This window comes from Eulemur rufifrons, chromosome 3 (genome assembly GCF_041146395.1).
Source record: "Eulemur rufifrons isolate Redbay chromosome 3, OSU_ERuf_1, whole genome shotgun sequence".
Lineage (NCBI taxonomy): Eukaryota > Metazoa > Chordata > Mammalia > Primates > Lemuridae > Eulemur > Eulemur rufifrons.
The window spans coordinates 12265001-12279637 of NC_090985.1; the positions used below are offsets into that span (position 1 = coordinate 12265001).

The 14637-nt window shown below is 37.4% G+C and overlaps 1 protein-coding gene across 3 annotated transcripts in view; it reads left to right on the forward strand.

Annotated features, from left to right (window-relative positions):
- MCTP2 (multiple C2 and transmembrane domain containing 2) overlaps positions 1–14637 on the forward strand; it is a 227231-nt gene that overhangs the window by 113921 nt on the left and 98673 nt on the right. For all 3 annotated transcript variants that reach the window (XM_069465770.1, XM_069465771.1, XM_069465772.1), the window contains 2 exons: positions 5991–6177; positions 8512–8605. In XM_069465770.1, coding sequence (XP_069321871.1) covers positions 5991–6177; positions 8512–8605 — 281 coding nt within the window. The remainder of the gene's footprint in view (positions 1–5990; positions 6178–8511; positions 8606–14637) is intronic.

Here is a 14637-nt window from a genome sequence, read left to right on the forward strand (position 1 = left end):
TGAAAAGGCTGGAGGGAGTAGTGGCTGGTTATGTGAAGAGAAATCACATTGGCACTGGTAGGTTGTTAGCTTGGTGACGGTTACAACACAGCCCTCCCCAGCAGTCAGGCTCTCCTGTGGCATGTGGAACTTTCTGACTTCCCCCTGTGCCGTAGGAGTCCCAGTGTGGGGTCCTGCTGAGCCACAGGTCACTCCTAAGGAGGTTGGGGCTGGTGAGACGAAGGTGCTTGAGTAAGATCCAACATCCACCTAAACCATGTTCCCAAGAACTCTGGTGTTTGTTCATGGGCAAAACAAAGACAGCATCCGATCTTAGACAAGGAGAATGGGTTTTAGGGAGAGTAAGACATACAGCTAAACTTAACCTGTTCCAACTTAAAAAAAAAAAACATCAAGAATATCAATATAGATTACTATAGATTATTCCATTTTAGGCCCTTTCAAAGTAATCATATCATTTTCTTAAAGTATATTTTATATTTCAAGATGATCCTCGAGATTAACTTCTTATAGAACATTCCAGACTTAATTTAGTTTGGAAAGGTTAAGAATGAGAATGCACAAGCCCAATTTGCCTGGCCTGCCTCAGAGTCCCTGCTTAGTCCCAGATGGTGCCTTATAGAGTGGCTCTGACATTCTACCAGTTTATTAGTGGCTCGGAGGCAGTGAAAGATCGGGGCTGGAGTATTTCTGTGGCCAAATTGCACCCCATGTCGTTGATCTGCTTTTACAGCCAGGCTTGACACATTCACCGTTTTCCTCCTGTTCCCTGCTTCCTTAGCCTCTGAGATTTACAGCTTTTAAAACTCGAGCACTCTTTTCTGCCCCTTGCCTTTAAGTTAAAAGCTGACCAGTCTGTAATATAAAACATAGAATTATGGTAATGAATAAGAGGTTAAAAGCTATCATGGCAAGTAAAACTTGAGCAGGTTTGGCTGACTGATATGGTAAAATTATGTGTTGAATTAAAACATTAAAATGCTGTGGGATTAATGGGGAAAGACAAGAACGGGAGGTCAGAAACAATGCTAAATCAGCACATTAACTGCCTGCGGGCTGGAGACGAGAGCTTTAATATATGCTTGTTGCAGGAAGGAAGAAGAAAAGTGATTTAGTCTTTGTTTTCCTCAGGTGAGTAGGACAATGGAACTTTTAATCTGGGAGGCACCCAGTGAATACATTTGTTTCAATTCCTTTCTTAAATAGGGGAAGAAATAGGGACTGCAAGCGATTGTTGGTTAACAAAAAGCACTGACTTTGCAATTTGGATTTTTTGAATTTACCAGTTTCGTTATGCTGCTGGCATTCGTTTGTACATTTAATTCATTCAACAAGTCGAGAGCACATCATGTGTCCAGTAGGCTGCAAAGTGCTGAGGGTCCTGTGTATGATAACACAGATGAGGCTGCTGTCGTTGGGCACTTTTGAGTCTTGGGCTCCTACGAGGAAGCAAGCAGTGATATACCATGGAGTGAGGGCTGTGGATCCTGACACCATGGAAACCAACTTGGGCTTGGGGCAAAAGGAGGCGTCTTTCTGGAAGGACAGAGGTCTAAGCTGAGATCGGTAAGGTGGATAGCCTGGCAAGGAGGTTGGAAGAAGAGCTTCCCAGAAAGACAGCACAATACAGGCAAAGGCATAGAGAAGAGAGAGAGCACATTCCCTCTGAGAAACTCCACAAGGATGAAAAGTGTCAGTGATGTCACAGGGTGAGGCTAGAGCAGAGGGCAGGCTGAGGTCACAGAGCCATTGGATTCCATCTCATGCAAATGAAAATGGCAGCTCCTCTCTAGGCACAAACGCAGCAGTGTCTTGGCTATTTCTGTTTCCATAATGTAAATCTTGCCATCACAGTGGAGCTCCTACCGACTGAATTTTCTAATAGCTCACATTGGAATGAGAATTTTCTGAATGACCGTCCGAACATGGTTAGTCCCCTTGTGTGAAGTCACACGTGATTCCATAGGAACAGACCTGATTGGTTAATGCTCATGCATTGCATTTCTTACATAGATGCTCTGAGTATGTGTTTTTCATTTGTTTCTATCAGACAGAAGAGCAATTTTATAAGTTTTATTGCTTTATCAGTTTTGATTAGCAAATAGGTCATTGGCTATTTTGGCCAGAGTTGCTTTGGCTGTGGTGAGTTAAAAATTATTTTTAAAAAGTTATTAGGTTGATATCTTAGATACCGTCACCTTCATTAATATGTTTGTTGTATCTGTAACCATGCTTGTAAATTTTTTAAAAAATACTTCCCTTGGTATAATTCTCCACAGCTACATTTTAGCAATTCTGCAGGTCAGAAGTAGATAAACTAGGGCCCGTGGGCCAAATCCAGATGGCTAGCACTCTTTTTTGCCCCTTGCTTTTAAGGTAAAAGCTGACAAGTCTGTAATATAAAACATAGAATTATGGTAATGAATAAGAGGTTAAAACTATCCTGCTTGTTTTTGTAAATAAAGTTTTATTGGAAAACAACCTTGTTCCTTCATTTACATTATCTGTTAGAGCTTTTATGCTACAAGGACAGTGTTGAGTAGTTGCAACAGAAATCATATGGCCCACAAACCAAAAATATTTACTTTTTGGCCCTTCACAGAAACGAAAATGGTCTAGGTGTGAGAAAATTCTAGGTCCTGCCCATAACAGCTAGAGGCTAATCCTGTGTCCTGCCCATAACAGGTAGCTAAAGAGATGACAGAAAGTCTTGGGAAAAAAAAAAACCAAAATATTTAGAGGTCCTCAGTAGTGACTTGAAAGTTGTAAGAGACCAGCCAAATTATTTATTAATATTATTTTCTCGGAGAAAAATCTGGTACACTAATGGAAAGTGGAAAAGAAGAAGCAGCCTGGATTATCCTTTCAAGATCTTTCATATTAAAGATATTTTTAACGAATGTATTATAGAATGTTTGCATCTTACAGATTTTAAACTTTAGTCCATTTACCTTTGAACCTAAGAAAAGTCACAAAAAGAGATTTGGTTCATTTGATTCTTAACTGTCTTTCAGAAGGTTGGATGAGTATTGTTGGTAAAAGTGTCTGCAGTTCGGGAGAAAAAAGTCCTTTTGCAGGGGAAAAAAAATTCTGGTGCTGCTTTTGCTGATAATGCAGTAGTCCCTTCCTCGCTTGGGGTTAATGCAAATAATTCTCCCAGTCTCTGGCTAACATCCAGAGCGTCTGGTTCTCCTTCAAACTTGAGCAATATGAACTAGGGTTGAAATAGGATAAAACAGAAAGCCTGAATGGGAGAGGGTTTTGTATGAAATATATTTCTTCTTTCTCCCATCTTTCCTTCTTTCGTACGGAATGTAAGAATAAATGGGGAAGCCAAGTGGGTAGGAGAGATATAGAAAGTTTATAGAAAGCCATCTTTGTAGGGGAGCTAAGAAGGTAGTTTTAAATTAATTCTCAAGACTTACACATCAAATCACGTGGTGGGTCAGGAACCCTCATCACCCATGTGCCAAAGACCAAGTTTTAATTTTGATTGACATGATGCTGATATATCAATTTAATTTGCTCTGTAAGGTCATTAAGAATGTAAAAGTGAGTATTTGGCTGAATTCACTCATTAGTTAGTAAAGAATGTCAGATGATTAAGTTGATGCCAGAATCCTCAACCTGTTGTTTATGGGGCTCTGGTATCTAAACTAGGCATAGCTATTTTGCATGCAGATGTTCTTTCCTAGCTAATGAAATAATCTTTAAAAATGAGAAAAGGGTAAAACTTTCACATTGCACAGAAAAGACTGAAAAGTTTGTGAAAAATGTGTAATTTCTGAGAAGAAACCCAATATTTAGTTTGCATTTCATCTGGTATGTGGTTCAGCTTTTGTTTAAAATAACAAAATGCTCCCTTCCAGTAAATTGTGCATTTAAACAGTCGCTATGGGAGTTTGCAGAGTTATTCTAAATATGCTAATATTGCTCACAGCATTAGATTACTCTTTAGAATTAATGTCAGGTCCATTTTGAATTATCCAAGGAAAATTTTAGTATTTCCTACGTATGCATTATTTTTGACCCTCCAACATTATTAGCTCTCAGAGCACTTGCCTCTAAATAACTTTTGGCTGTTCAAAAAACAAACACAACTACCACCACAACGAAGAAGGTAAACGTTCAAGGGACAAATATAAACTGCCATTATTAATGGTGTTAAAAAGAGTGTGTCATGAATTGGTTATTGCTAATTTGGAATAAAGTGACTATCAGAGAAAATTCTTACAAATGTGGCTCTTTTCATAAGAAAGAGCTTTATTTGAAAGTGCATATAACATTGCAAAATAATGCTTAGCAAAGTATTCCTAAGCAGATGTACTGCTGCAATATTAGTTAAGAATATGTGAGTACTTATTTTCCTAGAAATGACATAGTTAAATCCCTTGACATTTTTTCTTTCCAAGAAAATTTGATTTCCCAGTAACAATTGTTTATGAAATAAAAATATTTAGTAACCTCTCTTTTCACAGAAAGTAGTAAACTTTAAAAGGTTCCTATTGCTACAGAAAAAAAATGTTTTGATTCAAATCAGAGGACTATCTTAAAATATTAATGTATTTTTTGTAACATTCTCCAATAGAAGTACTTGATAGAGTTATTACATGCAAAAGCCCTAATGGCCACTCTCTCCCATAACCAGGGTCATTTTTGATAAATAGGAAATAAATGCTTGTGCATACTTAATTTTACAGGCACAGATCAGTATGTAAAATATTTTTAAATCACATAATAAAAGCTGGTATGGAGTTTTAATATAATTATTTTTTCTTTTTAATTGGGAAGGGGATCACAAGCTTTCTCTCAGATTTATTAAACTGGAAATTTGTCCACATAGCCATGCGGCTCAAACTTGTCATTGCTTTATATATTATGTAAGTTTGCCTGTTTGTAATTATCTGCTAACATACAAAGTTCATAGAAGATTTAGGGTAAGAATCCATCTTTATTATTTATTGTGGGGTAAACATCCTTTATCCCACAATAAACAATGGTGCATCCATCCTTTGCTGAAGTTTTGAATATTCCTCTTATTCAAGAATTATGGAGGACAAATGAGAATTGAAAAAGAATTACATCTAGGAACTACCATGCGGTAGTTACCTCCCCCTGCAGTCAGCCCTGCCTGCTTCCCCCACCTGCGTACATAAACATAGCAGGTGTGGTCCAGGCAAACCCACAGTTGTCAGTGTTAAAGCAAATAAATGGCTTAGCACCTTGGCCCCCTGTTTTTGGTGTTTGCTTCTGTATTTAAATGTGTTTGAGGTTTTCAACATCCCTGGAACATTGGCTGTTAAGAGGCAGAAAACATGCAATTTATAGCAGATGGGTACGGCCTTTCCTGGCAGTGCTGCTGAAATGGGATCAATCAACAGCACTTCATGCTCCATTTGTCCAAAAGAAACCCACCTGGGGAAACCCCGTGGCACGGTGCCTATTAGGAAAACACCTTACCATGTTTCTTTAAATAAAAATTCACCAGTTAGCATTAATCGGGAAGAAAATGGTTTCTCCTTTCACACTTTCCCCCTTGCATTTCTCATGTCTTTTTTCCTTCATTCTTTCAACCATGATCTTTTATTCTCTCTACTCATAAAAGACACAGAGCAGGGAAGCCGTATACAGCTCTCACCCTTAATGCTTAAACTTTGAAACTTTTCTTCTCCCCAGTTCTTGTTCTCATTGTCTTTCTGCAGATCTTACTTGGCAGAGACCTAACTCTTCTCTTTTCATTTGCCATCCCCTTATGCTGCCTTCTCTTTGATTTCCTGTACCTCGTTCTCTCCTTAATTTTAGAGTGTGTTAGGCTGGGAGTGTGCATTACGAGCCTGGGGAGTCCCTGAGACCCTCACTGCTCAATAAACCCCGAGCCCAGACAGAGTGAGGGTTGGGGGATGATGAAATAAAAGCCAGGTGCTTTGGAGGTTCTGCAGTGGCCTCGAGTTAATCACTTTTTTTTTCTCTGATTCCTGGAACTTTTCTAGGTGTAAAGTGGATATCTCGGCACTTCCTCTGAAGCAAGCCAACTGCTTAGAGCTGCCGCTGGAGAGCTGTCCGGGGGCTCTCCTTCTGTTGGTCACACTTACGCCCTGTGCGGGAGTCTCCGTCTCTGATCTGTGTGTGTGCCCCTTAGCAGACCCCAGCGAAAGAAAGCAGATTTCCCAGCGATATGTGAGTGCTTTGTCTTTTACACCACTCCCCCCTTCTCCCACCCTCCCTTTTATTAAAACAAAGTCTTTGTTGAAACAAAGTCTACAAGTCGAAAAACTGCATCAAAAGAGATCTTTGTGCGAAGTTTAATTATATGTCATAAAACAAGACATCAGACCCTGGGGTTAACGTGTTAGTGAAGAGGTGAAAGTAGACTCAGAGTTTGCCTTGGTATTTTAAAAGCTGAAAAAATAGTTTGAATTTTTAGCTTTTAGGGAGTCTTTGGAAAACATTGAAATCCTCAGTGAAGCAGACTCTTGCTTAAGGTGTCTGCATATGTAAACAGGAATTTTAATATAAGTTCACAAAAGTAACTTTTCTTTTTAACCAAGCATTAGTATTTGCAGTGTCATAGATACCTTTGCAGAACTTTTTGGAACCAAACAAGAACCTACTCGTGCCTTGTAAAGCAATAGCACTAGACAAGCACGGACGACGGTTGTACGAACAGACTGTACTGCCCTGGATGATAATAGCAGCGTATGATTTCTCCCTAAGTGGTCGCAATGTGCTTAACGGTCCACTCAGCATTTTTAAATCAAATGGCCGTGTCCCCTTCATTTATTTTTTGTACTCAGGCTTTCTAGGTGCCTTTATTTGCATTCTGTTTTTTTCCTATCTTCTTTGTAAATCAATACGTTTATTTTATTACCACACAGGGAAGGCATGTTTCAGGACAGTGGCATGAAAATGAAGCAAAGATGAATCCTTATTCAATGGCAATATCATTCTCGGCATAAACTTTAGTGTCTCCAGAATCCTTCACTGTGTAGATGTATTGATTAATTGAATAATTCTTTATCTTCGGGAGTACAAGACCTAGCCCCATAGCTCATTGTCAAGGCAGCTTGTGCATGCCAGGTTGATGTACTCTGAATAAGATTTGACTCAATTCACTGTTTTCTCTGATGACTGTAGTTTAAACAATTGAAAATTCGACAGTGAATTTGCCCAAGCTTTCCCATGGATAAATTGCAAAATTTACCAAATTCATCAGGAGTGTTGTGTATTTATAAAGCAACATTAGATATCATCCTAATGGCTGCTTTGAATAATGCCTTAGGATTTGAGGATTAGTAATTGAAAAGAGGTTTGAAGAGGCTATAATCGAAATAGAAATAGTGAGTGTTTCTTCAGCTGGCAGGCTGGACAGCATGTTAGGGGGAAGAATGCTGTGTTACAAAAACACAAGTTACAGTCCCCTGGATTTTGTTTTTTAGGTTGTAAGAACAGATATTCTGTAAAGGCATTTCTACTTCTAAATTGTAAAAGTATTTTATTTCAAATGCTTTCTCTTACCTTGAAAACTAGCTGTTTTGTTTGTTAGCTGCCTTACATTGAAAAACCAGAGAAGAAAAAACTTTCAAAAAGTTTTTAGGAATGATGCATATTAGCATTAGGCAAACCTGAACTATTATTAAGCTTTTGTTATTCTACCTGAAATGCATAAATAACAAGGATTTTACTATCTTCCCATAAATCCCTGGGGTCTGCTTATCATAGGTTTTTAGCTATCTAATAATGAGGGAAACAGTATATTTGAAGGTTTTGAAGCAGCATCTTTTCCAGTAGATGTGTTCTGGAGGCTTGAGAAGAGAGTTTATCTGCTGATCTCTTTCATGCACAGTTTCTTAAAGATGCCATGTATGTATATAGCCAAATATTGCTATATATATTTAAGAATGACCAGTGGATATATTTAGTCTTTGGCTCATGCAAACTACAGGTTAAAGTAAATATGAATACGGGGTGATATTAGGTGCCCCATCTTTAATTTAATGAACTGGCTAACACACAGATCAGAAAATTCAGTCTATTTCATCCCAACTCTTTTCCCACTGCTAATATCTGTGATGGGTCCAAGTTTAGTCCACTGGTGTCCATACAGTTTGTACTAACTAGGTCAGAATAATGTTGCCTTTTAGGGTGATTTAAAAGTTGCAGTAAAGAGAAAGAAGGAGGAAAAAAAGAGAACGAATGTAGTTCTACCCACACATTTTCCCGGTGGGATATCTATGCTATCACCAGGGGGCGATGTTAAAAGTAGATTGCATGTGCTTCTAATTGGTTTATTTTAAAGCTGTAGCTAATTAATTCTCAGTCACTTTTCTTTTAATCTGGCTGCTGTAAATGCCTCACTTTCCTATTGACTGACATCATGCATTTTTGGAACATTTTAAAGATTTCATGAGAAAGGGGAAGCTAAATCTAGAATGTGCTTCCTGTAGGACTTTATGGAATTAAGTAGTATATTAGAAAGCTGTGTTCATTTATGATCTCCTTTTCAACCTTCAGTGCTTACAGAACTCCCTGAAAGATATGAAGGACGTCGGCCTTTTACAAGTGAAGGTTTTAAAGGCAGTCGATCTCGTAGCGGCAGATTTCTCAGGTATAGATCATGTACATTTTCTAATTCATCTTTATTCTTATTTATTTCTTGCTTTGACATAATCTTCTGACCCAGCAACATGCTTAAGAAGTAGAAGTATCTATACAGCAATCATGCTTCTTCACCTAGAATCATAGCAGAAAAGATGCATACTTGAGCAATTTCTTTCATATAATACCTGTCTGTCCCAAAATTATTTTTTTTTTTCAAATAATTTACTCTGTTTCGGTAATGTACTAGCCCATTTGGGCTTCAAAGATAATTGTGGATTATTAGTGTCAGGACTTTTTTGTTTATTAAATTAAGTTTTTGGCTAAGCTTTTCTATCGCACCTCAAAGGACAGTTGTTTGTCCTTCACTCTGCTGCTCTGTGTGCTGGGCGTGTTGTACCCTTCACAGCACGTGGTTCATCAACACAAGCATGAAGGCGAATCAGGCTGACACCTCACTGTAATGACAACCAGAGTTTTTTTAGGTCCTGGGACCACTTTGTGGTTGATGTTGTCTTACAGGTTGTTTCTCTTGGTGTTTCACTAACTTGAACTTTCAGATGGAGGCCAGGGCAGACACGCTTTGTGCTGAATCACACTCCACTGCGTGTAGAGTAATCCAGACATTTCCAGTGTCTGATCTGTGACTCTCTGCTCATTTCCAAATTACCCCCTTGTGTTAACAGTTTAGCCGCCTGCATGACAGATGCTATTTACCAATGAAATTGATGAATACAAGGAATATTCTACAGCATAGTTCTATCTATTGATATGGTATGGTATGTGTGGTTTTCTTATGTCTCATATTTTTAGAATGTCGTCTACACTTTTACTTCCTTATGAACAAAAATAATTTTACCATATGGGTAGAGCCTTGAAATTTCTGAGACTGAGTTTGAGGAAGCTTAACCTTTGGAAAGGAGAATTTTAATTTTAAGTGCATTACAGAAATGGCAGAAAATATAAATTTAGGTGGGGAAAAAAGTGCTTTCCACCTTGCCTCAAAAAATAAACGAATAGAAATGATTACTTTCTAAAGTGATCCTGACCAGTGAGCAGATCCAAAAATGATTGTCGGGCCACTTGGAAGATATAAATTTTGAGGGTTATAGATGAAACACTCAAATGATTACTTCTTATGTTCATTAATATAGTTGTAAATGTTTATAGTCTCATATTAGCTTAGAAATTCTTCTGTTTACTTATATTTTATGAAAACATTCAACATTTCACATGAGCCTTTGACATTAGAGGCCCTGTCATCCCTAAAGCACATTTAGAGTTATCTACCAGTTTTCCAGAGCAAATTATTTTGACTTCCACCTAAGTGTTTAGGGACAGCACCTTTTTTTTTTTTTTTTTTATTTCATCTTATTGTTATGGGGGATACAGAATTGCAGGTTACATACGTTGCCCATGTACCGCCTTTGCCCCCAAGTCAGAGCTCCAGGCGGGGACAGCACCTTTTGAATGCGTGATTATTGCTGTCTCAGGAACTGTCTCAAGCCCCAAGAAGTCATTTATGCCTTCCAGCAGGATTTTAAAAAATATTTGCTATAAGTTGAATATTTTGTGATCTCCAGAAACTAATTCTAATGCATTAAAAGTTTATGTTTTTTTGTTTTTTTTTTTAAGGCTTGTTTACAGCAACATCCATGTATGGAAACACTTTTGTAAAAGCTACGTTATTTTACCTATCTTATCAGATGGCCTCCATAAAACCCCCCAAAACTGGTATTTATGAAAGTTATTTCAGGACAGTGTATCTTCTCCAAAAGTATTTTGATTATGAAAATGAAGTGAATAGGAGAGGAACCTGAAAAACGAGTCTTTATAAAGACCCTCTTTATGGAAGAAGAATTTTGGGGAAAATGTTGTTATTTTGTTGTTTTCTTTATATTCAAGGTATTCAGTAGACAGTTTTGGAGTGGACGGAGGTAAGTAGAAAGGAATTCCAGTAACAAAAAGCAGTGATTAGAAAAAAAAATAATGCTGTGTGGTTTGACTAACTGCTCTGGTGCTTTCCTATCTCTGTATTATCCATGAGAAAATTATCACTATTCTGAATCGAGGCCTAGTGATTTGTCATTAGCTAAACAGGACTTTCGACCATATTGATATTTGTTTTTAGAATCAAATTTCACTGTCTATAGTCTTTGTACGTGGGCAGCCTCCTGTATGAATTTCCCAGTGTGTTCCCAACCAAGGTGTTGCTTTAGGGCTACAAGGTGGACCTAATCCAGACAGTTGTAGTGCAGCTTTTCTACGTGAAAAAAGAAATGGATTCGGATTACAGTGAGGTGGCGATATGGATGCAATTAATACCCTCAAGAGGTTAGCGATCATGACATATAGTAGGAACTCAGGCGTTATTGCTGTTGTCACTGTCATTACCAATTCACTAGATATACAGTAAAACAACAACAACAAAACAAACAAACAAACGAAAACCCCAAGAACCACCAGTGTCATTTGATCACGGATCAGAAGAGGCACTCGTTTGTTGTCAGTACCAGGAACATTTAAGAAATAGGTAACTATTTATATACTATATTCAGCATTTTCCAATCAGCCTTATTTTAGAAATCAATGTTCATTTATTGCAAATGCTCAGGGAAGAGAGCATTCTGGGCTGGGGTGGACGGGTCCTGGCAATAGTCCACACAGAGGTTGCAGTTTCTGTGTGCAGGGCACAGGCACCGCCTGTACTAGAGGAGGAAGGGAATGCATGTGGTAAGCCCTGTTGTCAGTGGTTTATTAGGTTTAAAGCAATCTATCTCTTTGCAAGTAGCAATTAGAAAAAGAAAATATGGGTCATTCAATCCACTGTGATCAAATTAGAAGGATATTCCCCCTTAATTGTTATTGATATTATGATTCTAAGATCATAGAAAGAGATAAAATAAACTTTGGAAAAATTGAACACTCATTACTATGCTAGTATTTTAGAAAACTGGAATAAGATATATATACTAAAGTGAATTTCTTTTCCATAAAAATTTTTTTATATAAAGGAAAAAATTAGTCTACATTTTCAAATGTGTTAAAAATATTAAAAACCTAAGTCTACATTACCAGTATTAAGATATTTATGAAAGATGAAGGCTTTAATTCTCTAATGTGTAAAAAATGTATATTTATTGTTTTTAAATTATGAATTCATTCTAGTATAAATATGCCATTTTACTGTGTGAAGCTATTATTAATAAATTTAAGTTTGTATATATCTTGGGTGTTTTCTTAGCATTTCTGTGATTTTGTATATAAGAGAGAAGACTTTTTTTTCCACAAAGAATCTGAAGTAATCTATCTTCTGTTAGAACCCCTCCCTCTAAAATTGGTGAAAGATATAATGTTTTCGGGTCTATGCTAGCATTTCATGTGGATAGCCATGAGCAATTATTCTAATGAAGAGTTTGTCAGATATTTTTATTAAAGAGTTTGCCTCACAAATTCCTTGTGCCCAGCATAACCTAAAATTTCTAAGTAATAGGTTATCCAGTCTGATGTCATTACTTTTGTAGTAAACCAGGCCACAGCCTTGATTCATGAAGCAAATGATAAATTATACTTTGAGACTCAAGGTGAACGTAGCTGTGTGTAGTATTTAATGAGACCAACATATTTCACTCAGCTGCTGCTAGTCTTCAAACTCAGCTATTTTAAGAAGAAAATAACCCACATTCTAATGATTAAATGAGAGAGGAGAACATTTTTGTTCTAGACAAAGCTGAGAAATGGTTAGTACAACCGGTTCCCTATGTATAGTACAAGCCCTAACAGAGGGTAGTGCAGTATATTCTACTTTGCTCAGGACGTATCAGACTCATGAATTACTACTGCTGAAAGAAAATACAGAGTTTATCTCATAACTGCTAAAGGAGAATATAGTAAACAATGGGTTAACAGTAAAATATTAGAGAACCAAACTATTTTCTGGTAAGAATTGTATCATATTTCGGTATAAATGACAACAGTTACCTATTGACATATATCAACCAATGAAAAGTAGGAAACTGTCTCGCTATACTCAGCTCATATATGCAGAATTGTTCAGTGTGGCCTCATTATAATTGACAGAATGTTGTGAAGAAGCAGCTGGAATTGTACCATGCGCGGGTTAATTCAGCTTATCAGTATTGAAGCCATTTTGGCCACCACTGGCGTCCCACATATGCCAACATTCAACACTTAGTCAGGGACTCTGCCTAGCATTCTTAGAATCAAAATGTGGTTTCCTACACCAACCTTCCTGTTCATTCAACTTTGTTTGTTAATTTTGGTCTTTAAAATAATTCTTGTAGAGTGACTCCCTTCCCCCTAAAGAATCTTCCAGTGGCAACACTGATTATTCTTTGGTCTCTCCCTGTTTATTCCTTTAACCTTTACCCTGTTACCACTACCGGAGTGCCTCCACCCATAAGAATCCTGGCATAATACAGGGGAAATAGAAACTTAGGAGAGTTTTCTTAAACTTGACATGCCAGCAGTAGGAAAAGAGCAGGCAGAGCAGCATTCTAACCCTAGCTCAGTGGAGGACGAGGGTAAGTATTTTACTATTATAACATAACACAACATAATAGGTCTCAATATCTCCTCTTTTTGTAGCACAGTCCCATCTTCATTTTTCCTATTCTTATCATTCTAATAGTGTGCATGTCATGATGAGAATCTGGGGAATTATTAAGGGGAGTGAAGGAACAAAACTGGGAATACAATGTTGACTCACAATTTGAAGTTACTTCTCCAGAAGTTCATAGGGATTTTTATTTCACCCTTGAGACTTTAGACTCAATGAGTAGACACACCCTTAGAGAGCTTAGGATCTGTAAGAGAGACCTCTATCTTCCTTCACTTCACCCGTCCTCCTCTACTGCAGATACCAGCTGTAGGGGTGGTGTGTGCCATTGCAATAGACGGACCTCGCTCACAATCAAGGGTGGCATTTCCAGTTACTGGTTCCTTGGCTGTGCCATTAGGAGGCGCTCTCGGTCTGTCCCAAACACAGGTTTGATCTCCCAGGGCTGTGGTAAAGTACTCCATTCATTCAATAAGTGCATGAGCCTTTTCCACAGGCCTGGGGCTCCTGCCTTTAGTAAATCAATGTTTAGCTCAATGATTTATTCATTGAAGATGAAAATTATTGCCCACGGTTTTACCCTTTATTTTTATGGTACTTGCCTCTCATTTTGATCCCTACGTGTTATGTTATAGAAGATACAGAGAAGCAGACACCCATGTGTTAATTTGGTTCTACTACATTCTGATCTTAAATCCATCCTAAGCCTCCATGTCCTCACGGGTATTTTGAGGGTTAACTTAAAACCTAAATGAACATTCTTGATATATATGACATGATTAATAAATAGATAATCTTGGAAATATAAGCACTACTCATTACTTTTCTCTCTTCAACCACTCTTAGAAATCTACAGTTACCCCTATAAGATGTTTTTCTTTCTATTTCTATTGCCTTAAAAACTAAGACAAAAAATATGCTTTATGGTAGGGAAATTCTCATACTAAACTAGTTTAGTGCTTGCACCTCACATTTTGATAATCTGCATAATAGTTTTATCAATATAAAACACCTTTATGGGCTCATGATTTTTTTTTTGTTATACATAAAAGGGCTATTCTCAGAAACTGTTGATCAAAATACTGCATTTAGATCCCACATTATAGAGTTAAAATGTTGCTGCCATATGCTGTAATACTGACTTTTGAGTTGTTTCTGTAAATTATAATAGTGGCTGTAAGTTTTTTTGTTTTAGTGTTTTTTTTGTTTTTTTTTTTTTTGAAACATAAGACTACTTGTATCAGAAGAGGAATAATCTTATTGTTCACTGGGAATTTTAAACCACATACCCATTTTAAGGTTTATTTTCATTGTCCTTCTCTTGAAGCTACATCCATATCAATACTTCTGCTCTTAGGGATGCCCTGTTTACAAAAGGATGATGGCAATTTCTAGAAAATTCAGCAGTGGTGATCGAATGCTTTTAATTTTCATGAGATTCTCATGGCTAGCAGAGCCCAAAT